The sequence below is a fragment of the Prunus persica genome, chromosome G1 (genome assembly GCF_000346465.2).
Source record: "Prunus persica cultivar Lovell chromosome G1, Prunus_persica_NCBIv2, whole genome shotgun sequence".
NCBI lineage: Eukaryota > Viridiplantae > Streptophyta > Magnoliopsida > Rosales > Rosaceae > Prunus > Prunus persica.
The window spans coordinates 36210921-36237471 of NC_034009.1; the positions used below are offsets into that span (position 1 = coordinate 36210921).

General features: G+C 35.7%; 4 protein-coding genes across 4 annotated transcripts; 2 read left to right on the forward strand and 2 right to left on the reverse strand.

The window, feature by feature from the left end:
* On the forward strand, nucleotides 2923–4831 carry LOC18791041 (transcription factor RAX2). Its single transcript, XM_007224476.2, has 3 exons — nucleotides 2923–3343; nucleotides 3489–3618; nucleotides 3773–4831. Exons 1-3 carry the CDS (start codon nucleotides 3208–3210, stop codon nucleotides 4686–4688), a joined length of 1182 nt encoding a protein of 393 aa, XP_007224538.2. The 5' UTR covers nucleotides 2923–3207; the 3' UTR covers nucleotides 4689–4831.
* On the forward strand, nucleotides 8940–9991 carry LOC109950164. Its single transcript, XM_020567913.1, has 2 exons — nucleotides 8940–9091; nucleotides 9198–9991. Exons 1-2 carry the CDS (start codon nucleotides 9038–9040, stop codon nucleotides 9837–9839), a joined length of 696 nt encoding a protein of 231 aa, XP_020423502.1. The 5' UTR covers nucleotides 8940–9037; the 3' UTR covers nucleotides 9840–9991.
* Nucleotides 9961–17002, reverse strand: LOC18789966 (CSC1-like protein RXW8). The gene is given in 13 exon segments (XM_020567906.1): nucleotides 9961–10488; nucleotides 10575–10752; nucleotides 10850–11083; nucleotides 11795–12067; nucleotides 12410–12686; nucleotides 12788–12872; nucleotides 12875–13094; nucleotides 13865–14050; nucleotides 15085–15294; nucleotides 15441–15504; nucleotides 15742–15888; nucleotides 16028–16416; nucleotides 16715–17002. Coding segments are annotated over 12 exon segments (2223 nt in total). The 5' UTR covers nucleotides 16306–16416; nucleotides 16715–17002; the 3' UTR covers nucleotides 9961–10417.
* LOC18791560 (1-aminocyclopropane-1-carboxylate synthase 8) lies at nucleotides 19690–21774 on the reverse strand. The gene is made up of 4 exons (XM_007224044.1): nucleotides 21634–21774; nucleotides 21149–21280; nucleotides 20897–21057; nucleotides 19690–20635 (listed from the first exon to the last, which is right to left on the reverse strand). Exons 1-4 carry the CDS (start codon nucleotides 21772–21774, stop codon nucleotides 19690–19692), a joined length of 1380 nt encoding a protein of 459 aa, XP_007224106.1.

Consider the following 26551-nt stretch of genomic DNA (forward strand, 5'->3'; position numbering starts at 1 on the left):
AATGGGGAGCATTAGTTAGATAATTTTTCAAAAAATGATAATTGCTAAAACGTTATGTGTCAATTCTTTCAGCTAAACTTGTTTATGTAATCATTTCACCAAATTTTTGAAATTTCAGTTGGCAAACTGGAAAAAGTCACCAACTTTGAATGTCACATAATAAACCAGAGAACATTTAAATTGACGCCTTCACAATATCTAAATTTGATGCTTATTTACAGAGTATAGACATAGGAAAAACTGGTCATGCATCATGCATGACTGAACACATTGGAAAAATTGTTTGCATTTGGCATTTGGTCATGGAGATGAAGTTTCACCATATGCTTCCATTCCATTTATGGTCATTGGCTGCAATGGTTATGCACCAGCAGAGCAGCATATATAGCCAGCCATGCATTACTTAAAGATAATCTATTGGCCTATGCAAATGAAGTATTTCTCTACAAGTTACACCATGTTGACCCACCCAGAAAAGGTTTGTGGAAAATAGAACTCCCACCTCATCATGCATATGCAATAAAAGTTGTGCCCATATATATATATATATATATATATATATATTTATTTATTTATATCTTTTTTCATTTAAGGAGTTGGTGGTGTAAAATGGACTAATTTTTTGACTAAATTTCGTAAAAGTAGCAGTAAATTCCTATTTTTATAACGCTAGCTCCGCCCTTGCTTATAACCGGTGTATACAACTTTTCTTTACGTGCTAGCGACGTGACCAATTTTGTAGAACCATATAGTAAGTATACAACAATTGTAGACAAATAACTAAACCCATGACAGATAATTAATCAAACATGTAATGGTGTAAATGGGGTTGACAACTTTGAAGATTGGTTTGCATTTGACAAAACAAAAATAAGCAAGAAATATAATTGAGTTGCGTAGAGATACAGCTAATTGACTTGGTGTATGTGTTGTGTGCCATCAAATTAAAATATACATTACTTTATAAGTCATGGTCAAAAACAGAGAAAGCAAATAACAAAGAGCCTGGAGAAGGAACGGATGTGAGAATTGCAAAGATTGTCAAAAAAAATAGTACTACTTGTTGAAATATGTAGGTCCATTCAAGATTGGAAATATATGGATCGATCCACCAGAGGCATCACACAATCTTCATATCTATTATATTATTGCTCTGTTCATACTTTATTCATGGAAGCCTTAGCGTTTCTACTTTCGTTTCTTTAGAATTTTGTACTGTGTTGCAAATTTCAAATGCTATGTTTTTCAAACTCTTTGCATTTTAAATGCATCAGTAATTAAATTATTTTCAATCGCCCTGACATGGAAACATAAACTCGATACGTTAAAACATGGTATATGTGGGATGAATTTTTACAGATTTAAGTGACAATCAATGATTGATATAAGTTTAACTTTCGGATTTACGAACATAAATGACTATCAACTATTGATATATAGAAATCGACATGAGAATGAATTGGGAAGAGGCAGAGCGGCGCACACAAAACGCGACGCTTAGTAATAAGAAGTTAGTTGGTGCAGATTGGTAGACATGATGAGGAATGTGGTGAGATAAACCGCTGGGTTGCCTAAGCTTTTTATGCATGGCTGCGCGATTTGCTTGATTTTCTTCTGTGAAGCACTCCACATAACAAACCCTGGAGGGACAGGACAGAGATGACTAGCAAACAAAAGGACAAAGGTCAAGCAAATGACGACATACTGATTTGACGCTTTGCCCCCACCAACTCTAATTATTCATTGCATCTTCATAACGTCTGCATTTGAATTTCATGTTCGCTTTTGGCCTCCCATTACACATTGCTCTATAATTAATTAACTATTATTAATTAGTTTACTTACAAATTAATTACCCTGCAATTCTTATGAAGTTTTGCCATTCTAGTTGACTTGGAAATTAATTTGCATGTCATTCCAAATTACAAGTCTAGAAGTTATCTCCGTTTAATTTGACTGACATAAAAAAAAATGGAAAAAATATAAAATCTTTTATCACTTTGTAGTCAATTACATAAAAATTATATACCCAATTTGTAAATACCATATTAGCAATTTAATTTGCGCAAGAAACCCCACGTGGCACCACACATAAAGATAGCTGCATGGTCGGGGTCAGTAGCAGTGGAAACTATCCTCTAGGGTGTAGGGCAGTCTTAGGCCCCTACGCAATAAGTGTACTTTTTTCTTCTTCTTTTTTCTGGGGATCGAACAAATTAACCATCAATGTCATCAAAATGGTTTCTAATTGTCTTGCCTTCTTCTTCTCTTGTTGGTCATTTGGTCACCTACCAAAAAGGAACATGTACACTAATTTCCACTCAGTTTCAATCTCTGTTAACGGCTTGTCATTTTGCTTCTAGAACCCCCGCTACAGGTTTTCTCTTTTTTTTGGTTAAAACCAAGAGGCTGACTTTTGGTGATGGAAATAAAGGGAGAAAAGCTACGTACCAATTTACCAAAAAGACAGAAAAATAAACAAGAAAAGAAATGTGAGTTGAGTAATCGAATTACAAACATGTTTTACATATGTATAATGATTATTAAGGATAATGTTTTCTTACTAGTCGCATTTAAGTAAGGATGATCGTAGTAATGAGTTGTCACATTATCTGAAAAGAGAATATGTAATTTAAATAGTATCTCTATATAATTGTGTACTTCATGTATTTTGAGAGTGAATATAAATGAAAATTGTGAATGAATTAAAATAGTATGTACGGTAATATTAGATATGTCCTTAGATGGGGTTATTTATAATACAGGGCCAAAATATTAATGTATGTATGTCCCAGCGTACTAGACGGTGAGGATGTCGTTAGAATTTGTAGTTCCAAGAAGAACAGCAATCCTGATGTGATGATATAAATAAAAGGCATGATTCTGGACTAAGAAAGACAAGAAGAAAATCCTTGCTTCCATTCTGGCATACTCATTTCCTTCCAATTTTCTATTCAAACTCACAGTTCTTTTTGCCACACCCTTTTTAAATTCCACTTGGCCCCGTTCCGGGAACCATGCTTATCCCCTTTTTCATCACACTTTACAATTAACCTATTTAATCTCTCTCTCTCTCTCTCTCTCTCTCTCTCTCTCTCTGTGAAAAGTTGTTAATATTAATTAATGTGGATTAATAATTGTGTAACTATCCTATATAGTATATCAAGGTAGCTATTAGCTCAATTAGGTTCCAAGAAGAAATTAAGGATGGGGAGAGCTCCTTGCTGTGACAAAGCCAACGTGAAGAGAGGACCATGGTCACCTGAAGAAGACACCAAGCTCAAGTCTTATATCGAACAGCATGGCACCGGCGGCAACTGGATCGCTTTGCCACAGAAGATCGGTACCTCTCTCTCTCTCTCTCTCTCTCTCTCTCTCTCTCTCTCTCTCTCTCTTCCTCTTGTTTATACTTAATGTCAAATTAGAGTTTACTTGTGACATGAAATTGGTTATGTTTAATTTGTTTAGTTTTTTATGAATGAATTTAGGGCTTAAGAGATGTGGGAAGAGCTGCCGGCTTAGATGGTTGAATTATCTCCGCCCAAACATCAGGCATGGAGGGTTTTCTGAGGAAGAAGACAACATCATTTGCAGCCTCTACATAAGTATTGGAAGCAGGTATATACACTTAATATTATATACATAGTTAGATTAATTACATTGATGCAACTAATTTCCTATATCTAGCTGTACATAGCGAGGGCCTAAATTCATGATACAAATAAGGGTTTGTTTCATATATTTACAAATATATATGTATATATGTATATAGGTGGTCTATAATAGCGGCGCAGCTGCCAGGAAGAACTGACAACGATATAAAGAACTACTGGAACACAAGGCTGAAAAAGAAGCTTCTGGGCAAGCAGCGTAAAGAACAACAGCTGGCTCGCAGATCATCATCCGGCCTGATCAAACAAGACATCAGAAGATCATCAGGGAGTGGCGGTGGAGGGAGTAATTCTCATCCCATGGTTCCGGCAGCAGATGATCAAAGCCCTTACTGGCCAGAGTTGCCAGTGCTTGCAGTGCCAACAGTCCTACCTTACTCCCCATCAATTCAACAACATCAACATCAACAACAGCACCAGCCTTGTTTCAACGACCACGCATCCATCAGAAAACTGCTCATCAAGCTTGGAGGAAGGTTTAATTCAGATGTTCATCATCAAGATGACACAAATGTTCAACCTATCCAAGATGGGCCCACCATTAATCTTCAGTTCCCACCAGCTCTTGACTCTGCTCAGCAAGTTTATGAGCAACAGTCTTCTGCTCCTGTGGCCTTTATCAGAAACAGCAATGACATCATGGTCAGCTCTCATCATCATCAATTTGAACAAACCCCGTACATGGTCAACAACAATACAGATGACATAATTGGAGATGGTATGCACATGTTTCAAGGGCAAAATGGTAATTACGTGACTGATCAGCTTAAGGAAATGGTGTACAACAACATGAACCCACAAAGATTAGATGCGCTGGAGTTCCTATATGGGGAAGACATGATGATGGTTATGAATGGTGAAAGTATTGGGTGGGGTGAGATGCAGCTGATTTGTCCTCCTACACATGTGGCCTCCTCCTCAGTCGATGCCGACGGTGGCAGCTATGAGCGATTGGTGCCTCAAGAATTATGTGGTTTCAATAATGGGTTGAGTAGCTATCCTGCAGGGGTTCAATAAAATTAAAAGTGATGACCATCTTGTACATTTGATTGTAATAATATTATCAGAGATTTGGTAGCAATAGGGGAGGTGGGAATTAATGTTTTGTAGGAAACCCTAATAAGAAACCCATTCAATGATATGTCTGTTTTTTCTCTCCATGATTATTGTCCTGGTAATTGATGGTTACTAGCTATATATATACACTTCTCCTTTGTAATTTTCATACTGAATTTCTTCATTAATTTTGTTGAGTTAGGGTACTTTGGAGCTCGAAGCTAGCTAGCCCTCTATTTAGCAATATTACTTTGTGCACATTTGATTCATCATCAACTACATATATACATGTTTGTTTGTTTCTGTTGATTCAGACGGTGGGGATCAGCAATATTTCTCGAAAGAAGTTTTCAAAGAAGAAAAAGGGTATGTGTTTTCTCTTGCAATTAGCATCTATATATTTATGTTGGTCACAATAATGTTCATTCGAAACCCGGCCGATAGCTAGGAAGAGCCGCACCAGGTTTCTATGGAACATGCTTCTTTAAGGCTCGCAAATTAATGCATCAGTATGGAGAGAGAGAGAGAGAGAGAGAGAGAGAGAGAGAGAGAGAGAGAGAGAGAGAGAGAGAGAGAATTTTGAAAAGATTAATGCTATATTTTGTACACAGTTGAACTGGCACATGCTAACACCCTCCTCTGCACTGCATACTGCATACTGCATGCAAAGATAATCTACATTCCTTGCAAATATTTCAATAAAAACCATCTTCTTCTCTTTGTCTGGGCAAAGTGCATATATTCTTCTTGTCATATTATCCGTTTCAGATTTAAATATTGAAGATTCTTACTCCCTTGAGGCTAGCTAAGAGCATAGTGAAACCCTAGGGCTATATGTGTCAGAAGTATACATATTATTAATGGTCCCTTGGATATAAGTGCATTCAGCCATGTCTACTCACAATATTAATGCATTCATTCATCTTGAGTTTCACTTTCAAATTATTATCTATGTGCTTCTTATACATACAGAAGGAGATACATGGGACTCATACATGTCATAATTCTTTTCTTCTTCAAAACAGTACGAGATCGAGTCGCAATTTTTGTCTCCCTATAACTTCATATTTTCTCAGACTAGACATGAAGTATGCTTTTTTCCACAGAAATTGAAGAAAAGCAAAGGAAAATCATGTGCAAGTTTGCATATTAGAGGGCATTCAAATAGACTAAATCTGGTCTTTTGATGTTCTGAGTACTAATTTCAAATGCCATAAGTGTCAATAAGCTCGATGCCGATTGTTACCTAACAAAGCTTCAATTATATATGTATATGTAATAACTATCAATTCAGCCAGCATGTGCTAGCTTGAGCCATGAATGTCAATTGTACTTGTTTTAAATTCAAGCAATTTCTTCCGGATGTGAATACAGCAGGCAGATGTTAATTAGCAGAGACCTTTGTTAATTTTAGATTATTGTTTACCACATGATTAGTTTATTACTTCCAACTCTTGTTAGTTAACTAACTAAAGCTTCTTTTCTACTTTATTTCCAAATTCAACCACCTTTTTTCTTGGTTTTCTGTTTCCAATCCATTAGGGATTTCAATTATTCATACAAAGTTTATAAGCAGATTAAGCGGGTATGATCATGAACATAGTTACATAAACTCTAGCAGTTAGAATCTGTGAGTGAAACGACCCCGAAAGATTGGGTACTTTTATCTAGTTAGCCATAAGTTTTTATTTATTTATCACAACACACTGTGATGATTTAAGCCTGACAGCATCTATCCGCTATGCCTAACCTGCTTAGTTACGACTTACGTTCCTGGGCAAGGTCAAAGAAGTAAATTCAATCTTGTGGCAACATTTGATCTGTTGGCTGACTGCTACAAAGTACAATATTAGTCGATTCCAGTTGTAAAACTGCAAGATTTAGATTACAATATTTACTTTCTGTTGACATTTTGCAAACTTTTGCCATTAATGTTTGGTAAGCCATGGTCCTGACTTTGTTAGAATTGGTTGACATAGTTTGAAATTGGTTGCTGCCTTATCAAGCTAGAAGTTCAAAAAGTTGGCCCCATTAATTAGACCAACTCTCAAATTCAAAGTTTATATGAAACGTCTTAATCTTTTTATGATTTCCTTGAAAAACTAGGTTAACTAAATCCGAAGGAAGCAACCGTATATACATATATATATATATATATATGCAAGACAACAGAAATTCTTCTACACGTAAGTTCGAACATTATTATCGTGCGGATATCTATATGCTATGTAAAACATAAAATAGTTAGCATAATTAATTAAGTATTCGGAATAATATAAGGTCATAAATATATGAAGTGGGATATCTAAAACATGGCCATAAGATCATAGTCTGTCTGGCTTATGTATATATATTATTACAATTATAAGCATATATAAAGCGGACATACAGAAACTCCAGCAAACAAATTAAGGAGACATTAACAGTTCTGAGAGCTTAACTGTATGAATTTTAAAATAAGCCTTCTTAATAATATTCATCTAATTTCTTCCTGTAAAGTTAAAAGGAATATCCCAAAGGAAGAAGAAACAGAACAGAAAAGTCCCCATAGAAAAAACCAAGATATCAAATTTGACTTGTTGTGGTTACCCTTTAAATTCCAGTCAACTTGGTGACGATAATAAACACCGCCAAAATTTAATTTATATCTCTAATTGAGGCCCTAGATAGAAGTGACAAGAACCAAAGGACGACTTGTGTCACTGCTTTTTCATTCTATAATCAAATAAATCAAACCCCCCCCTAAATATTTTAATGCAAATATTGATCCTTATTCACAATAATCTCCAAGAAAATATTATTCTTCATTTGTTTTGAATATTATACAATGAAAATGACACTCACTAACATGAAAAATTCTTGCAAGTTTGTCGTGCTGTTCAGCAGTTGGACCTGAAAAAAGCGGGTTTCTTCTGTATTATAAAAATGAAATTCATCAGAGAATAATAACATAGCCAAAAGACTGCACAGCTACAGTAGTATATTACTGCATAGGGGTGTGATAATTCAAATTATTATACCAGTTACGAGGTAGTTTTTGTGTTTTTATATACAAGGGATATTCTAGTTTAATTTATCTCAACTACAAAAAGGAGGATTCGAACTCGGGAGTAGAGTGGGGAGCATATCCTCATCATTTCTAATCAATTTGGCTAAGCTTCTATATGCACGAGGTGGTTTTTGATTGGTTTTTTGGTTTTCAAAAGTAAGATAAGGAGGGAATATGATAGTTCTTATGTATACTATTCACTTGTCCGATTAATTTGGCTCATTTGGTTGTCTTTTTTTTTTTTAATGAAAAAATATTTAATATATTGGCTTTTGGCCTTGCCAGTGGTGAAAGCTAAATGTTACAAATGTTTGCATCGCCTTCCAAAAAAATCTTTTAACCAGTGCCATACGCAAGGAAATTAAACACGTGCTTATTAATCTTCTATTTGGTTTGGTCCAATAATACTTCATTCTCAAAGAGTGAACTTCAAATTTTCTTTGGTGGAATTTTTTTTACTGGACAGTCCTTTTCATCTTATGTCATTATGTTCATTTTTCAAAATTTCCATTTTTTGTCTGGTTTTGGGTACATTCTTTTATTGGGTCTTCATGTTGGAGTCATTCTATCATGAGGGTTTTATATATGACCCTAAGGTAATGTCTTATCTCTTAATCGTTATATCAATCTAACTAATTTGATCTAACGGTTAAGAAATAGAGTCTCACCTAAGGGTCATATATAAGGCTTTCACTATAGAATTCTTATTTTATGTTGTACTAGCCTCTTCTTCCACGCCTGTGGGAGACTTTTTTTTTTTAAAATTAATTTTATTTTAAAATTAAAAAAGATAATGGGTAGTTGCGTTTTATAAAAATATGATTTATTATCTGATTTTTCTTTTTAATTTTAATTTTAATTTTTTTAATATGAAAAAAGTGAATTTACCGTATTATCTTCATTTAATTAATAATTTCAATTCTTAATGTTTGCATTAATTAAGGACATTTTCTGGTATTTTGAATATTTTATCATTTTCTGTCTTTTGCTTTATGTATATAGGTGATAAGGCCCAAAAACCTTCTTCTTTTTTTTGGTCTGATGGGCCCAGTAGATTGTATTCGGTCCAAACTCTTCAAACCTTGACCAGCCTGACCCAAAACTGAAATTACTAGTTTTTATTTATAAAAATAATAAAATAAGCCAGTGAATTTTACGTTTGAATATTGTGGGAAATGCCCCAACTTGGCATCATCAGCTAAACCCTAGAGAATGAGGAGAAAACTCTGGAGATAGAAGAGGAAGAAACCAGACGGTATCAATGGCGTTTCCGGCGTCTATTGCGTCGCCTTCGTCTTCAATCCCCAAATTTCCGGTACCCTTCTTCACTCTCTCACTCTACTAAATTTCCAACTTTTTGAAATATCTGAAATTTTCAAACTTTTGGATAACTGATTGGTTCTTAATTTTCTCTATTTCAGATTAATGTCTTTGAACAGAAACCATGCCAACCCAGAAGTTGCTTTCTTTTACATCTCCGTCGCCGACCCTTCTCCTCAAGCTGCATAAAAGCAGTGTCCTCCATGGCACAATTTGGCGAACCCAATAAAGAAAACAAGCAGAAGCAGAAAATTGAAGTCAGTGTTGTGAAGGATAAGCTGTGGGAAGCCATACCCGTCCCAGTGAAAGAGCTTCCATGGAAGAAAGCAGCAGATACAGCTTTGGAGCAGCTGCTTCTTCTTGGGTACAAGGCACTCAAATGGTCCTTTATCAGCTTTGGTGTCCTTAGTTTTTTATCAGATATCATATTTTCTATCTCCAGTAACTATGAATTGATCATGCCCTTTGGTCTCTTTGTTGGGTGCTTCTTGACTGATGTCTTGAAAGAGGGGTTGCAGCAAGTGCTTCCAAGCTCAGAGGAGAGTGGACTTGAAAAGCACTTTTTAGGCATCGGCTGCTTTCTTGCTGCTGTTAAGTTTGTCTCTGCCGGCCTACCAATGCAAGCCCGAGTTTTTGTTCTGCATGTTGCGAATGGCGGGTTCATGCAGGTCTTGTGGCTCTGGAGAGGTTTATTGAACAAAAGAGATGAAGATGCTTCCTTGCCCATGGACGTGAAATCTTAATTTTCTGCAGAGGGCTTTTCTTTTTAGTTCTTTTGGGGAGGAAGATGGGGATGAGTTTTTTGGAATCATTGTAATATTAACTATATATATATATATATATATATGCAATTCATTCTGTTGCTTGGAGAATCAACTAATCGAACTTCCATATATTTTGAACTGTTTGAGCACATATGGCGTATTAAAATACTGAACATCACTATGAATATGAAAAGCCCACAAGGGCTACAACGACATGTACAACTATTTGCTTGCTCGATCACAACTGTACAAAATAAGAGTTTGCTTTTGGATTTCCTATAAAGAAAAACTGGGATAAACAAAGGAAAAAAGAAAGAGCCTGATTGTATGCTTGTGGAAGTTCTGAACTTTGAAACCAAATGTCTCACTCGAGTTGTGTCTGTACAAGGCTTCCAAAGGTATTTTCGGGCCAAAACGAGAATGTGCTCCTCAAGATATACTTTTACTCGTCCAAGCATCTCATTCCGGCAGGCACCATCAAATATGGTAATTTATAATGGATGGACATGAATTTGGATATAAAAAATAGAGTCAATTATGTACCACGAGAACTCATTTTACTTCTGGCTAGATTCTGCTCCATCAAAAGTAACATCCCATGTTGGATTTACTTGGTTAGGTTCTTTCCCTGAAAGGAGAAAAGCACAAACAACCAGGCAATTACAACATTGATGCCGGATACAGAAACTCTCCCAAGTGTTGGATGAAGCAAACCTGGGTTCACGTTCTCTGGATCCTGCATGCTGTCCCCGTCCTCGTGATGATTCACGTGTCCAGAATTGAATGAGTCATCAGGGGTGACTGGGGACTGGCAATAAGCTGAATGCAGCTGTTTATAAACCTCTTCCATCCTCCCCGATTGCTCATCCTTTTTATCCATCTCCATGAGAATCTGTAAACAACGCCCTCATCAAGATTCAGAAGAGATACAGAGACGTAATGGTCTCACACACACACACACATGCAGAAAGTCCATTTTGAATTACAACCTCTGAAACGTGGTTCCTGAATATCGGATGAAACCGCTGTCGACAGTACTCGTTAAATAGAAGGGTGAAAATAAGCAGTGGGATAGTGAAACCTGATGCAATTGGTGATTTTCTTAATCCAAAGACACCGAGGGCAATTATTTGCATAAGAATCAACGAAACAATGACTGTATTGTGCATCATAGGCCAGAACTCTCCCCCACTTTCATATTTTGGTATATACACGTTGAGAATCTGAAATGCGCATTTTAAGATTCAATCCATTATTTGATTCTCCAAAGAAAGAAAGACGCAAAAAACCAATAACTATGAAATGGGGACAATAATTAAACACAATTACTAAGAAGGAAAAAAATAACAATAAAGTAAAAGACCACACATGACGCTCACAACACACCTACACCTACACTGGTTCTCAAAAAATAAACATAGACCTACACAATAAGGAACGCTATATGATAATGTAATACAACATTGTGAATGCACCTGCAAAAAGAAAATCCTTTATTCAACTTTTTATTTAATTCTTTATACGAGGTCTTTAATGTAACTTTGATGACCAAAAGCTAAAGGAAACCACAACGAATCTAATACAACATCCAAATTTCCTTCAAACCTAATAAAACTAAAATCAGAAAATGGGCTTCTACAATGTGATTTCCATTCCAAAACTGTCTGCAAACACAACCAGACAGGCACTAAGAACATGCGTTTCTGGAAATATCCCTAATATTACCTTCCAACTTAAAGAGCACAGAACAAGAAAATAAGTGCAACTTCATTCTATGCAGATTTTGCATAAAAATGTCGTAGCTATAACCTCATTTACAAGATACCGGGTTTACTTGGTTTGATGTATAATAACATATAAGAACAGCAAATAAAAACCAATGCTAACCCATGGAATGCATGATGTTAAAAAGCATTGATAAGAAGAGCCCTCACCTGGTTTCGATATATAAGGTAAGCAAGTACAAAGTAAACCAGCAAGAATGGCAATATTAGGGGAACCAAGATGGAACAGGTGAAGCCAACAAACCCAAACAGCAGGACTCTAGGAATTTCTGTATGATATGGAAACGTTAGTGTGTCATTGTACCCATCCTTGAGTAATATGAACCTTCGGAAATAGTTGCAGAGAAGAGGATAAATTTGCATGAGTTCACATGCCAAGCTTGCCCAACCGGATGATAAAACATAAGTCATGAAAAATTTAGCCTGAAAATTTGAAACCATACTCATAATTAAAATCAATATTAAAGCTCTACACTTTCTAAGATAAAAAAAGACTGGAAAACTTTTATAAGGCTCATTACTAGCACGAGGACTAAAGATCATTAACACTTATAAAACTCTTACATCACTTTGTTAACCCTTATGACCATCAGTTCAAATTAAAATGGCTTGAAGTTTACATAAGAAGACAATTGTAAATGGACAAAGTAATATCTATAAGTAGAGGGCTTAATCCTTCTCAATTGCAAAGCATATTAGTTCCGAACTTGAACCCAAAAAAACAGTAGGCACTTGTATCGGATTTAATAATCAAGGGCATATCACCTGTGCTGGAACTGCGTTGGCAAGTTGCGCAGGTATGTCTTTCACACTAGCAAATACACTCAATTGGCGGATAAGAGAACCAGTAAAAATATTAACAAAAAAGACATTCCAGATTGTGAAGTATAAGACTTTGAAGCATGCACTCTTTTTCCTCCCACTACGGGAGATACACCCCTCTGCTGTCGAAAATAGCATCATAACTGGTGGAACTGAGTAAAAAGCCAAAATTAAAACCACACTTGGCAGGTACCCCGTCACCAGCTGGCTTATAATTTTCCTGCAAGCACAAAATGTCCGTGTCAAGCATAACAAAAAAATATGGTAAATAGCATTAAAAATACAGTAACAAGCACAAAATGTGTGTCATTGTTTACTTACTTCTTAAGAAGTCCTCTCAGAAATGGAAATGCTTGTTGTAGAAATTCTAGTTGAGTCAAGCCTTGAACAAATGTGACGGGAATAAGAACACAAGCATAAAGCATAGCAGCCAGAGTGTAGCTATCTTCCGGATCCACATTGTCCGTACGGTATCCAAAAGGTTTGACCAATAAACATCATTTGGTTCCGGGGAGCATATCTGTCACCCCATACCATAACAAGGGGATTTGATGACTGAAAGCACCCTGTGAAGTAACAAACAGCAGCATAGCGAGTCTTGAAAAAGACAAAAGCCAGCAGCACACACCTGTATGTAAGACCCCAACATATTTTAGGTTACAATTTTTCAATTTCCACAAAAAGTTTTGGCTCACTCGCAGAAATACATTTTTACGACAAGATCAAGTCAAAGAAACAGAACCACAAATGAAAAATGTCTATCCTCATTTTTCTTATGGGGAAGAGACTATGTGGGCCAGATTTATCCTCATGTCTATGACTTCCATGTGGGAATTTTGGCCAGCTAGCTACTTGGCAGATTTAGGTCCTGTCAGACTCGCGCCATATATAAATGGACTAATTACGGGAAGAATGGCATAAATATATGTGCTTGTGTGTGTGGGGGGGGGATTTTATGTGAAATAAACCTATTAACTCACATAAATAAAATACATACATTATATATAAATATTAATTACTCATTCAACATTACTTTTATTTCTATTATAAAAAATAAAATAAAAAAAAAACCAATCGCACCAAAGATACTTCTGTTTCCAAAATTTTCCAGTCCAAAATACTATGTGGCCAACCGTATAAGGAACATCTAGAATAAAGCAAGAATAAATGACGATACTAAGAATGCTTACAACAAAACAATATTTTTCAAAGGAATATTGGCATCACTGCCTTTAAACTGCAGTACAGAATTTGTTAAGAACTCAATGGTTGCCAAACCATTTTAAAGGGACCAAACCAGATGCAAAAGAGTCAAGCCATACACAACCACTAGTTGTATATGTATAGGTGATGGAAAACCAGAGCTATTAAATTAATTGGGGCCAGAGCTTGTGTGACCTTTTTTCTTCCACCCACACCATTGTCAATAAGGGATGACTTCCCTCTAACACTCTCTGTTTCGTTCGAGAGAATCTTAAAAGAATCAGTAGCTCCTCCACAAAAACCACACTGAAACAAATCTGGTTTACGGGTTTGGTCAACAGAGGCATCCTTAAGAATCTTGCACACCTTCCCTGCATCACTCTGCAAAGTTTAACATGTAAATTCCAAATTTGTTATATTAAAAATAAATAAAATAAAATAAACTTCACAGTTCAATTTATGGATCTAGGGGTATACTTAGTATAACTAAAATATTAAACATTTATAAAAAAAACTTCAATGCAGGGAAGAAATACCATGAAGCAATATTCATCACAATAAAGATTCCTTTCATCAATTCAATAAACAAATAGGTATTCACTTAGAGGAAATCTCTCAAGAATATAGTTGCCTCAAAACAGAAACTGAAAAGAAAATGCAAGAATCAACTGCAAAGTTGCTCATTCTCCTTTGCATTTGGAATCCTACAACTTCAACTACTGCATAAAATCATCAATACAGAATCAAGTTTATCTTATTTTCTTTCACATACAAAAATTTCAGCACCAACTGATATAATCATAAAACAGTAATCATATGTTTTCCTTTTTCCTGATACAACGTGCACTGCAACTCTTAAAATCATACAATAAAATCCGAATAATTGCAGGCTGCACACCAAATTCCATAGTAGTCTATGTTATCTTCTACAAAGACATGACAGTTGATGGCTCCATATCCTCTGTCTAGTCTCTGATTATTGAATGCACACCAAAATATACAAGCAATAAATGGTGTAGTTGATTACTAGTCAAATCCTCTGTAAGACTTGATTATTAGTCAAAAGGGTGTAGTTGCAACTCCTAAATTTGAAAATTCATTGACACATAAAACAGAAACCCAAAAAAATAACATTTAATTTTTTTATGGGAAATAATTGAACAAATGCAATGGCAGAAAAAAAATAATAATAATAAAAATCAGGCATCCTGTATTCAGTTTCCGTAAAAACCCAGCATATATTTTTCATATATCCTTAAACCACATATTGGTCTAAGTGCAAGTCATGCTAGCAGTTATGACAGTATTAGCCAATAATAGAGCAATTGACTGTTGTGTAATTTAAAGATTTTAAGAACTTTTAAAACAATTAAGTTGCTAGGAAACAAAATAAATAATTCAAGCCACATACATACCATCAGTTTCTGAATTTTACCAGATCGATACACCATTTGGTGTGACAAGTAGCTTGATGCATGATATTTTGTGAAGAATTTTCTTACTGAATCACTGTATGATTCTTCCGCTGACCAGGGAATAGCACGAACAACAACTGTAAAGTAACTTGGATTTGAAGAAGATGCAGTGATATGTGCCAGCCTCATTTTAGTGATGGTCTTATATTCCTACAGAAAAACCACAACAGATTCATAGACTTAATGTCTTAAGATATTTATATTTGTAAGGATTAAAAGCAAGATGAAGAACTTCTTAAATTATATATACTACAATATACAACAACAGATAGAGGAGATAGGGTTTATATCCTTACAAAGTAAAGGAGAATACAAGCTGAAAAGGTAATAATGTACAATGCGAGACAATGGGTCCAGAGCCTGAGATGAATTACAACAGAGAGAAAATAACCAATAAGAAACTAGTTTCCTGGTGTATATAACCAAACAAGTTAAATCACTATTTTAAATTCATCAAAATTGAGACAAAATAATATGCGGATTCATAAAATTTGTTTGCTATCTACAACTTCAAATGTGTACAATAAGATTGAGTATACGATAAATCTTTTCTTTCTTTAGAAATTGGATTAATCATCAGGACTATATATCTCATACCACTTTGAACCTTCTTGAACATTCAAGATGGTAAATACTTCCAAGGATTGTAAAGGGATGTGCTGATGATGCATCTTCTGCCCATGATAATTCACCGGAAGCACTATAAAAACACATACGACAGCAGCAATGGAAAAGATTCGAAGGCTGTAAATAGATAAACAATTAGGGGAAGTGAGAAACATAGAACCATTAAGTAGAAATCGTTGTTGTACAAGCATGGAATTGAGCTGAGACTGAAATGGCACAAACATAAAGCATAATAATCTGGGCAGGGTTGAATTACCTGAAAACAACCATCCTGATAAAAACTACAGAATCCAAGCCACCAACAGCCAATAAATCTTCTTCTTTCGTTCTCCAGGCTTTCAATAGCCAACTAGCAGACGGAACAAATCTATCCAAGCAGAAGGGGTCACTTCTTCTTGTGGCTATTGAAATTCTTCGTCCAAAGTAGACATTAACATTGCTTGGTTGTTTTCTCAATATCGAATACAGCGAAAAAAGTATCACACACACAGCTATATTAATTCCAGCAGAAGTCAAAAGAGCTGCAAGATTCATTTCTGTACACTATATCTGCAAGCTTCCAAGTATCTCATCACCCAACGAAACACACACGAGACATCCCGATTACACCATAAGCTGAACACTCAGCTGCTGCAATTTTCCTACCTATCTGAATTTAAAAGTAGAATCCATAAGTCATTGTTTCCTTATTGATATACGAAATTCAACTTCATTTCTCACTAAGACAAAACAAAAGCTGCTCACATTGCTTCGATTCAAATTATATGCAACAACATACCGAAGCAACCGTTGGATTTCACACATACATAAATCTCAAACAACCAATTATTAAGAATTTGATCAAAGATTCAGACTCTGTGAAAATTGTAAACAAAGTAGACAGACAAAGTCCGCAATAATTAATTAGATCAAATAAATGCAGAATTATAAGAAAAACGAGTACCTGAACCAATCCGAGTAATTCAAACTCCAACTGATCCAAGCGGGTCTTGCACATAAAGCGAATTAAACCGAATTGCAAAGCGAGAGTCGAATTAAGGCTTGTAGGCCATGGCCATTGCCATTGCCGCGCTTTCGCTTCGACTTCACAGAAACTCCAGAGGAATAAATAAATAAAAAGAAAACCCTAAAAAAGGTTTCTCAGGCAAAAAGAGAGAGAAGGAGATTAATGATTGGTGAAGAAGGGAAAGCGAAGAACCAACTTTTTGTCTCGGAGAAATACGTAAAGGTACTCCGGAATGACACGTTCGTTTGTGTATTTCACTCTCACTCAAAAAATCGAGCGACTAACGGGAAAGCCACGTGGCGGACAGCCACTTCCAACTGTCCAGGTATTTGCAACTGCCGAAGGTTCTTTCGTATTAATTTTCAGTCCTTATTGGTGTGCGCATTACGCTACATCACGATCCATCCATTAATATGCGCTCCTGACGTTTCATGCTCGTGATTGCAAAGCGCAGTGGGCGTGTAAACGTGCGATTGGCCCATTTTCGTGATCGATACTCTTCACGGTTTGCGATGTTGGGCTGTCATTTTTCGCAGCCGATCAAAAAGAAGTTAAGCCCAAAACAAACGGCCCATTAGGCTCTACGGGATGAGACGAAAGGACATTATTAAGACCATCTCCATTCATATTTGGGCTAAACTTAAATTTTCACCTTCTAAAATACCACTATTCACGTATTTTTAGGACTTAAATTTTTTTTTTCTCCAACCTTGCAGACTCATAATTTGAGTCCGCAACTTTATTAAATTGTTTAAGAATGATTAACACTTAATTTTTTTTTGTCATTAATTTTTCTTGACATTATTTTTGTTTCAACATTCATGAATTAATTTTCTAAACATTTTAATCTTAAAAAATTAAAATTCCATAAACATAACTTTTTTTTTCGCTTAAAATTAAAATGAGAATGATTGTAGAGTTTGAGAGTGGGATCTCATTCAGATAAATTTAAAAAATTATTTTAACCATTTGATTTTAATTTTGATTATTGAATCTTTTTCTCGTTAAAAATCAAGTTGAAAAAATATATGGGCTGTTTATATCTATTTGAGAAAGCTTGAAAAATGACAAAAAGTTGGTTCCCATTGCTTTACACGTGGCCAGCTTTTAAAGGCTCCAAAAGATTATATAAAGAATAAATAAAAAAAAAGAACAAGTAGATGCATAATTGGTTTTCAAAGGGATTCCAACGTCCTTTGATGTGAGCCTTCCACGTGTCCAGCAAATTTGCTTTGTCTTGTCATTCCTTCACATGCTGCACAAGTTGGCTTCGACTTGGGGCCCACATAAATTCCACCAGCCTTGGAAAATTGGGCCAAATTCCACCCAAGATTTCAGTCTGACCCAAATTACCACTCTTCATTATACATGGTTGGAGAAGGTTTTTGGGGCTATAATCCTAAAATTTGAGTTTGGTCCTCATGGTTGGAGATGGCCTGAGGAAGTGCTTCTATAAGGACAATGTGGAATTTTTTATTAAAAATTCAAGTGAAGTCTTTTTGTGACTCATTGACACTTTATATTATGAGGTAGAACTAGATTGCATTATATTTCATTGGATCGAAAATGATAATACTAATTTAATAATGTGTTTGATACTATGTGCAATTACATTACTTAGTAGGATTAGAATTCAATTTAATCCCAAATTTTTGGTAGGAATTATAACAAAAATTCTATAGCGAGGGCCTTATATACGGTGGCCTATTTATTAAACGTTATATCAAATTGGTTAGCCTGATTCAACGGTTAAAAGATAAGACCTAACTTAAAGGAGCATATATAAGAGTTCAGATTCTCTAACCCCAATTTCTCTTTACCCCTACGTCTTCTATCTCAAATCTTGACACATGTCCATCCAATTAACACAACTTAACTCCCACTTAACTCTGTTAAGCCTAAATTAAATTTAAAAAATAAATAAAACAAATAGCAAAAACCCAGTCAGTTCCTATCCCCAACTTCGACAGCCACCCACAATCCAATCCAATCGCCAGAGTCCCGTGTTTTTGTGAGAAATTTGGGATTTTGGGTTGGAATTGATTGAAGTTGTGGGTTTTGCTTATCCTTTTTCTTTTTGTGTATAATTTGCAGCTGGTGAAGCAATTCGGAAAATAAAAAAAATTGATTCACTTTTACTGCTTGGGAATACCATTGGAAGCTTTCTTTCCTAAAGAGGGCCTTGTTCGGGGGCTAGCAAAAATATAATGGTTGGAATTAGAAGTAGATTTTGATGGGGAACAAACAACCAAAGCTTTTCGCATTGAAAAATAAAAGTCAAAAAAGAAAAAGAAGTTTAAGCTTTGTCTCTCAGCGCATATCATCTTTAGTTCAGTCTCTCTCAAAAATTTGTGCAGTAAGAAAAAGTTTGTAACTCAATTAGTTAAGAGTATTTACTTTTTTCATTTGAAGTTGTAAGTCCGATGTCTCCTCCCCTCGTATCATTTGTATAAAAAAAAATTACACGGGTGAAAGGTAAAGCCACGTGGCAGACAATCCAACTATCCAAGTACGTAACATCTTATCCAGTTACAAGTAATGCTGCGGACCCGCCCAATTGGGTCATATCCACCGCCGTTTCCCTGGGCTGTCTTTACCAGTCGAGCAAGTGGAGCAGTCCAGCCCAAACTGCAAGGCCTTCAATACGTTGCTTTATAATCTCCAAAATTCTTAAACTTAATGTTACAAACTGACAATTGTACAACACACGAAGTAAAGTAGTTTCAATACAAACAAAGTACAAGAAGAAACACAATGAATAAATACAATATTTTGACTACATTTTCTGGTGATGAAACATACACTATCTGCAATGATCACATACTTAATCTCTAGCTTAGCCAGGCTTCATGAGCAAAACAAATAAATTCAACATTTCACTTGGGAGTTAATTACCTAGGAGGACTAGCTAATTAACGGTCTGATTCACGATCATATGAAGCCAATTGAAAAACCCACTTGGTCTGCAACCAAGTTGATTTAGAGACCACCGATTGGTGAACCATGGTGGGCTCCACAAGGGCCTTGATACGTTGCATTGCAACCTCGAGTGTGTCCTCGGACATGTTTGCATAGCACATTCTGAACCAACCCGGTTCAGAGCAATGGCAAGACGACCCAGGAGAGATGTTGAGCCCAAATTCACAAACCACTTTCATCCAAAGCTCCTTTTCAGCTTCAAAAGTGTTAGACTTCAAAAGGTGCCTCATGTCCACCCAACAAAACAACCCAGCATTGCTTTTCAAACACCTAATCCCTGCCCCTTTCAGCCCACAAACAAACATCTGCCTTCTCTTTCTAAGCCTCTTCTGGTTCTCCTTCAAGTAATTGGCTGTGAATTTCTTGTCTTTGAGCATGTGGGAAAGCATGTATTGAGTTTGTGAAGAGACAAGTCCAAAGCTTGACATCTTTGTGGCTGCGGACACAACTGTTTGATTGTTTGAGTATATCATGCCTACCCGAAAACCCGGCAGGCCAAGATCCTTAGAGAGGCTGTACACAATGTGAACGCGGTTCCATAGTTCAGTGTCTTCTAGGTTTCGTTCGGTTACGGCTTCCACGATGCTTACGAAACTAGGAGAGTTGAAGACTGTTCCTGAATATATTTCGTCGCTTATTATGTGGATTTCTTTTGCAAGAGCAAAGTCTATGAGGTGGTTAAGCTCCAGTGTTGTCATTGTTGTGCCTAAAGGGTTTGAGGGATTTGTAACCAGCACCCCTTTGACTTTTAGATTGAATTCTTGGGCTCGTTGATAGGCTTCCTCCAATGCAGGCGCAGTGATTTGGAAGCCATTTTCACTTGTGCATTGTATGGGAACAATTTCAACTCCGGTGCGCCACTTAAGATCTCTATCAAACCTGCCAATAAAAGTGATTAATTAATAACAAAAACTAAGTTTAAGTTTAATATGCAAACTTAATTAAGTATTAAATACTGATTAAGAAGTTATACGTGTGGAAAAAGTATTGAAAACGCGGATTATATGAAAATGTAAGAATCACTATTATGTAGTGAGTTTCCCATATGCGTGTTATGAGAGAGATTATATATAACTAGCTCATATAAAAGGTTCTCGAGTGTTGCGAGAGAAATATTATATATAACTCACGCATACGTACCCTGGGTAGTATGGAGTGGGAAGGAGGAACGCTTCGCCGGGCTCAGCAAGGCAAAACATGAGAGTCTCATTTGCAGAAGTTGAACCAGCCGTGAGCACGAGCTTGTTTGGATCGAATTTTACTCTGTTACCCCTCATTTCCGCCATGAACTCTACCAGCTCCTGTACATATAGTGAATATTAGTCACCATTTTTTCATAAAGATTGTGAGTATATAAATACTTATAAAAGAGAGAGAATAATTTAATATTACATTTTTGAAAGCAGGGAAGCCGTGATAGTCTTGAAAGAGAGCCAGCTCTCTGAAAACGGATCCTCCATTTCTTTTCAGCTCCAGTGCGTCCGGGTTGCTTGCAAGCCATGACTCAACCAAGTCAAACGAAAGCTGCAAGGAGAAATATACGTACGTGTTGTATAAATCAATGTCAGCGACTACTGGAAGTGGAATTGCGTAAGAGATTGAGAATGTCTAAAAATATTATGACACTAATTAATAATTAAGAACAATAAAAAAATAATACACATGTAATTAAAGACCATGCACACGCACTCAAAATCACCAACCAACTTAGATTCGTGATCACTTGTTCAACAACCATCTAATCACATTATATTATTATTATTATTATTTTGCTTCATTGTGCTGCTGACTTGAGGCATGGCCACGTCACCGGATGTGACAAATATTTTATTTGACACACAAAGTATAGCTAGCTAAAATTTCATGCTGCTGCTTACTTGATTCTCTGCAAGTCCCATCTGAATGATGCCGTTTGGATTTTGAACTGGATCATAAGGGTTCTTCTCATACTCTTGCCAACCTAGGAAGTAGGAAGAGTCTTGCCCGTGTGAGTCACAACTTGCTTTTTTCGACAACATTTTCAAGCTAGCCCTAGTGAATTCCTTGGCTACTAATTTAGTGCTTTTGGAGATTGAAAACTGTTATTGAGAGAGGGAGAGAGAGAGAGAGAGAGAGAGAGAGAAAGCGAGCGAGCTAGAGAAGTTGTGGAAAATGGAGCATTTGCATGCATATATATATAATAGAGAGGGGGCCTCATCATGGAGAGCTTGCTCGAGAGGGAGATGAGGGAACAACCAAAAAGAGACACAAGTCCGACAGTATGAATAATGAATTGACGGTGCCGATACTTTGACCAGAGAGAAACGCAGTTGGAGCTGCTTACGTATTATAATTAAGATCATTAACAATTATATGTTCTTTTTGGCTCATCTTAACAATAATTGTTATAACAATAAAAATACCAGTCTTTTTTCATTAACTAGTTGCTTTTACGGATATCGTCATCGTTATTAAAATTTTGCACACGTACTTCCCTAATTAATTTGAATTAATTATACAATTAAGTACAGTACAGCTAGCTAGGTGTCTTATAGCACAAGTGCTGCTTCCGAGATATAGACATAGATTCTTATATATGACGGTAATATTCATATTTAGGTTTTGATTCCGTTTTATATATTTTTACCAATAACATATATATATATATAGCTTCCATTAAAGGATTCTTCAAATGAGCTTATTTGAGGGACATCCTTGTTAGGCATACTCCGAATTGTATTTCACTAATCCAAACGTAGGATACCCTAAAGAATATATATATATATTATAACAGTCCTCTTCCATATTGATGAATTCTTTCAAATAATTTTATTTGAGGGACACCCTTTAGGGTATTTTATGAATTTTTTTTCAACAATCCAAATCTTTTATGTTTCAAGTCTTCATTCATAGATCTTCCTTGCAAAAAATTAGACATATTGAAAATCATTAAGACATCTAATTGAGACCAACAAAATAAATGAACATGATGCTTTAAGAAAGTACTTAAATTTCAATAATTTAATTGAATGATCAAATGATATCAGATTCAAGTTATTTTTTGTATAGATAATCTTTGAATAAATATCTATAAAATAGACAGTTTGGATTAGTGAAACAATGCGAAATGGACCCTACAAGAGTGTCCCTTATATTTGAGGGATTCCACAACGAAAGCTCTTTGTATATTATAAATTCAACTTAATTGTGAGCCATTAAAATCCTCGTATCCATGCTTTGATTCTACATTTGATAAACAAAAAAAAGCATACTTATTCAAAACAAATGAAAAGGAAAAGGAAAATGAATACATTCGCAAGCATTTTTGGCGGCAATTAATTTTGACATATGTCATCATTCGCTTAATTAATATTAAACTTATTATTATTTTTTAAAATATTTTATAGGTGTGGATAGGGTGTTGTATTGGATGTCCAAGAGAAGGCACTCAATTCTGACTTCCAGTGAAGCACCGACAGGCCAACGTCATCCCTTTTGGCCTGAAAGCGAACATCTCCATTTCAAGTACACGAATGTCTTTTGAGTCATCAACTTCTAATTAATCAAGTTTTTAATTTTTGTTTAATTTGGATTAATTTGTTATTAAAATGTAACCCCGTTAAACAATGAATTTATTTTTAAATTTGGATTCATTTGCAGATATAGTCTTTACATCAAACCTATCAATTTCATAATATAACACATTTCACAACTTACTTCAAGTTTAACTAAGAAATTGTCACGTCACTTGTCACATAATTCAGTAACTAATAAAAATTGAGTCATTTTGTAACCTGAAAAACAATGAAGATATTATTTAGTGTGTTCGTCCGAGTAGTTCTAGTCAATCATGGAAACCCAGGAGACCGTCAAAATCAAGCAATCCAATTTTGGGCACATTTGAGACTTTGCTTGTGAGCTCCTCTTTGTTATTATTTCCGGGATTGGGAGAGCTCACTCTGCAAGCTTCCCCACCCATTGTCCATATTCCATTTCCATATAACCGGTTCCAAGGTTGGGACGAGACTTTAGGTGGTCCATGGTGCACACATATTAGGTGCACAAAATGCTAGTTAGTTTTTGGTTGTGGGCTGCTGCCACGTGTCCGGATTTCAAATCGGACCCCGGGTGGTCCATGGCTAATGAGCTATGAGAATCTCCACAGAAGTGCAGGGGCTTCGTCTTTGTCCAAACTCCAAATGATATTGGGTCCCATTTAACCCTCAAATTCTGTCGGCCATTTTCTCTCTGTCTCCTCCCCCTTTGAGTTTAAAATTACTTTTAAAGAAAAGAACCCTGAAATTTTGCCTTTCATTTTCGATGAGTTTCTTAGAAACCAACTGAAGTGATCTTATCCTCTCAACTAAATCCCTATATTATAGAGCTAGCTGCCACTGCATGTTCATTGGTTTTAAGGATTGACCTCTCAAAACGACTGATAATGATCATAGAGGATTTAGTTAACACGTGCCCACTTAGTGTATAACCCCTTGATTAACAAAACTAATCATTCGAGTAGTTAAATCCTATATGGATTTGAAGGCTGTAAGAGATATGTCAAAAATAACATATCTAAAAACTTATTTTAATAATTTTTTAGTCATAGACTCCACTATCATTTACTATATTTAAAAACTTTATGCATCATATGAGCTCTATTTGTTTTTTAAAATATAATAAAATAAAATAATATTTGGCATTTCGAATGGAGTTAAATATTTTTCGAAGTGTTAAATTGCCACATAAGCCATTAAATTCAAATTTTACATTTTACATTTGACATCTCCCTTGAAGATGCTCTAAAGCAAAAAAGTGTGCTCCGAAATTGACAACTTATCACTTAACGAAAATTTTAACGGTCAGTTAACGGCGAAGCCATATTGCAACAAATTTTCAATGTTGATAAAAGGGGCAATCTCGTAGTTTTGTAAAATTGAGAAAATAAAAACACACATGCCTTACGAGTGAAACCACGTGATAATCAACATGTTATGTTTGGTGAAATGCTAAACCCTAATTTGTCAACAACAAAAAAATCTCCCTAAGTCTATATAATGTTTAAGAAATAATATAGTGCAGTGCTTAAGCAGTGACGGAAAGGAGTTGGTGTGTGGTATTATCCACCCATTTCACGATGCATAGTTGTCTTGTTTAACATAATCACACGCGTTATAAAGTGAGGGACAGCTCAATTGCAAGATTTGTTCTTGATTCTTTGGCATTTAAGCTGCAATTATTTCCCACGGATTCTGTCTTAGAAAAATAATAATCTAGAACTTGACCTTGCCGTTTTAATATTCAATTATTCATGCAGAGGAAGTATATATACATATTATATTTTGCCAATGGTAACCATCATGATGAGCTGCCTGAAAATGAACCAGTGATGAATTAACGCGGTTTTGTAATATGCCAAAAACCCTAAAAATGGCTGGTGAGATGGGACTGTAGGAAATTAATTGTGCTTTAATCTTCTTCTTCTTCTTTTTTTTTTTTTTTTTTTTTTGGTTGGGTGCGAGTCAAAGTCGTGCTCTCACTTCACACGCCAGAGATATCAGTTTGACTATTTGAGGCCTGTTTTTTTAATTTTTATAGATATAAATATGCAGTGAGTGAGTTGCTGATGTGTTTCGAAATTATTACATACCTTTTGGAATTTCCAGTTGAATGTTTTCAACCAAGTTATTATTTGCCTATAAGATGCTCTACTATCCCATCGCAAATTGATTTTCGGGTGAAGTCTCAACTTCTTTCATTCTTCCTATTTCAATTCAAAATTATTTATTAATGGAAGTCGCTCTGCTCAATTTCAATCAGTTGAGCTAATAATGGGGAAAGAAGCATCAAAATAAGCAAAACAAAACAAAAAACATTGGCCGAATGAGTACGCAAGAGCCCTACATAAGAAGATTCATCCAATTGTGAAATTGCATTGAGGATCAAAACCAGCATTTTTCTTCATTGTGGATATACTCTTTCTATGAATATCGTACTTCTTTAGGATTGCAAATCTTAAAGTTTTGGATAAGCAGAAGTTAGTAGCTAGCTCTCATAACTAGTACTGCATATTCATGGCTCCCTCCAGACCACACAGCTGAGTCTATGGACATACATTGCGCCACTTGTTTATCTTTCTTGTTTTGTTCAAGCAAAAAGTTCATCCAAATTTGAAGGGATAATGGTTTAACCTAATTTAGGTCTAAGCTGAGTGGAATATTTGCGTTCAATATGATATTGTTTTGGACTTTAATTATATAGTGGAAGCCCATCTGTCTTGAAAAGTGCTTGTAACCCAAAAAAGTGATGAATTTTTATTTTTATTTTTAATGTGTGTAATTTATGCGTGAGTGAAATAAAAGGATAATATCTAAGACGGGTCACATTATAGAATATCTGTATGTGTATACATTGTCAAGAGAGGTTTCCCACTCCAAGCAACAAAAAGAGTGATTAATCCATAATATTTCCTGAACGTTTAAGCGTAAATGTGGAAAATAAGTTAAATATCTAATATATATGTATTGTAGAACCCATGTTTATGGGTGTACAATAGCATAACCATGTTGTGGCAAGTGGGGGCGCAAGAAAGTCTTTCCTATTAATTTTGCCCAAAAGTCTTAAGTGTATTCATTGGTTTTTTTTTCTTCTAAAGGTGGGAACAGATAAAGGTGTTTGATGAAATGTTTCAAACGGAGAGACTGTGGAGCCGGTTGCTAATGTAGGTATATAATATGAGTGAGAGAGAGAGAGAGAGAGAGAGAGAGAGAGATCCCTCGGGGAGGGGGCCCCCTGGTGCCCACCACATCCGAAAGCGTC

Coding starts and splice junctions, on each gene's coding strand:
- LOC109950164 (XM_020567913.1), top strand. CDS start 9,038: ATGGCGTTTCCGGCGTCTATTGCGTCGCCTTCGTCTTCAATCCCCAAA. Junction 9,092..9,197: donor CTTCAATCCCCAAATTTCCG/GTACCCTTCTTC, acceptor TCTCTATTTCAG/ATTAATGTCTTTGAACAGAA.
- LOC18791041 (XM_007224476.2), top strand. CDS start 3,208: ATGGGGAGAGCTCCTTGCTGTGACAAAGCCAACGTGAAGAGAGGACCA. Junction 3,344..3,488: donor CGCTTTGCCACAGAAGATCG/GTACCTCTCTCT, acceptor GAATGAATTTAG/GGCTTAAGAGATGTGGGAAG. Junction 3,619..3,772: donor TACATAAGTATTGGAAGCAG/GTATATACACTT, acceptor ATATGTATATAG/GTGGTCTATAATAGCGGCGC.
- LOC18791560 (XM_007224044.1), bottom strand. CDS start 21,774: ATGTTGTCGAAAAAAGCAAGTTGTGACTCACACGGGCAAGACTCTTCC. Junction 21,281..21,633: donor TGGGACTTGCAGAGAATCAA/GTAAGCAGCAGC, acceptor TTCTCCTTGCAG/CTTTCGTTTGACTTGGTTGA. Junction 21,058..21,148: donor GCTTCCCTGCTTTCAAAAAT/GTAATATTAAAT, acceptor CTATATGTACAG/GAGCTGGTAGAGTTCATGGC.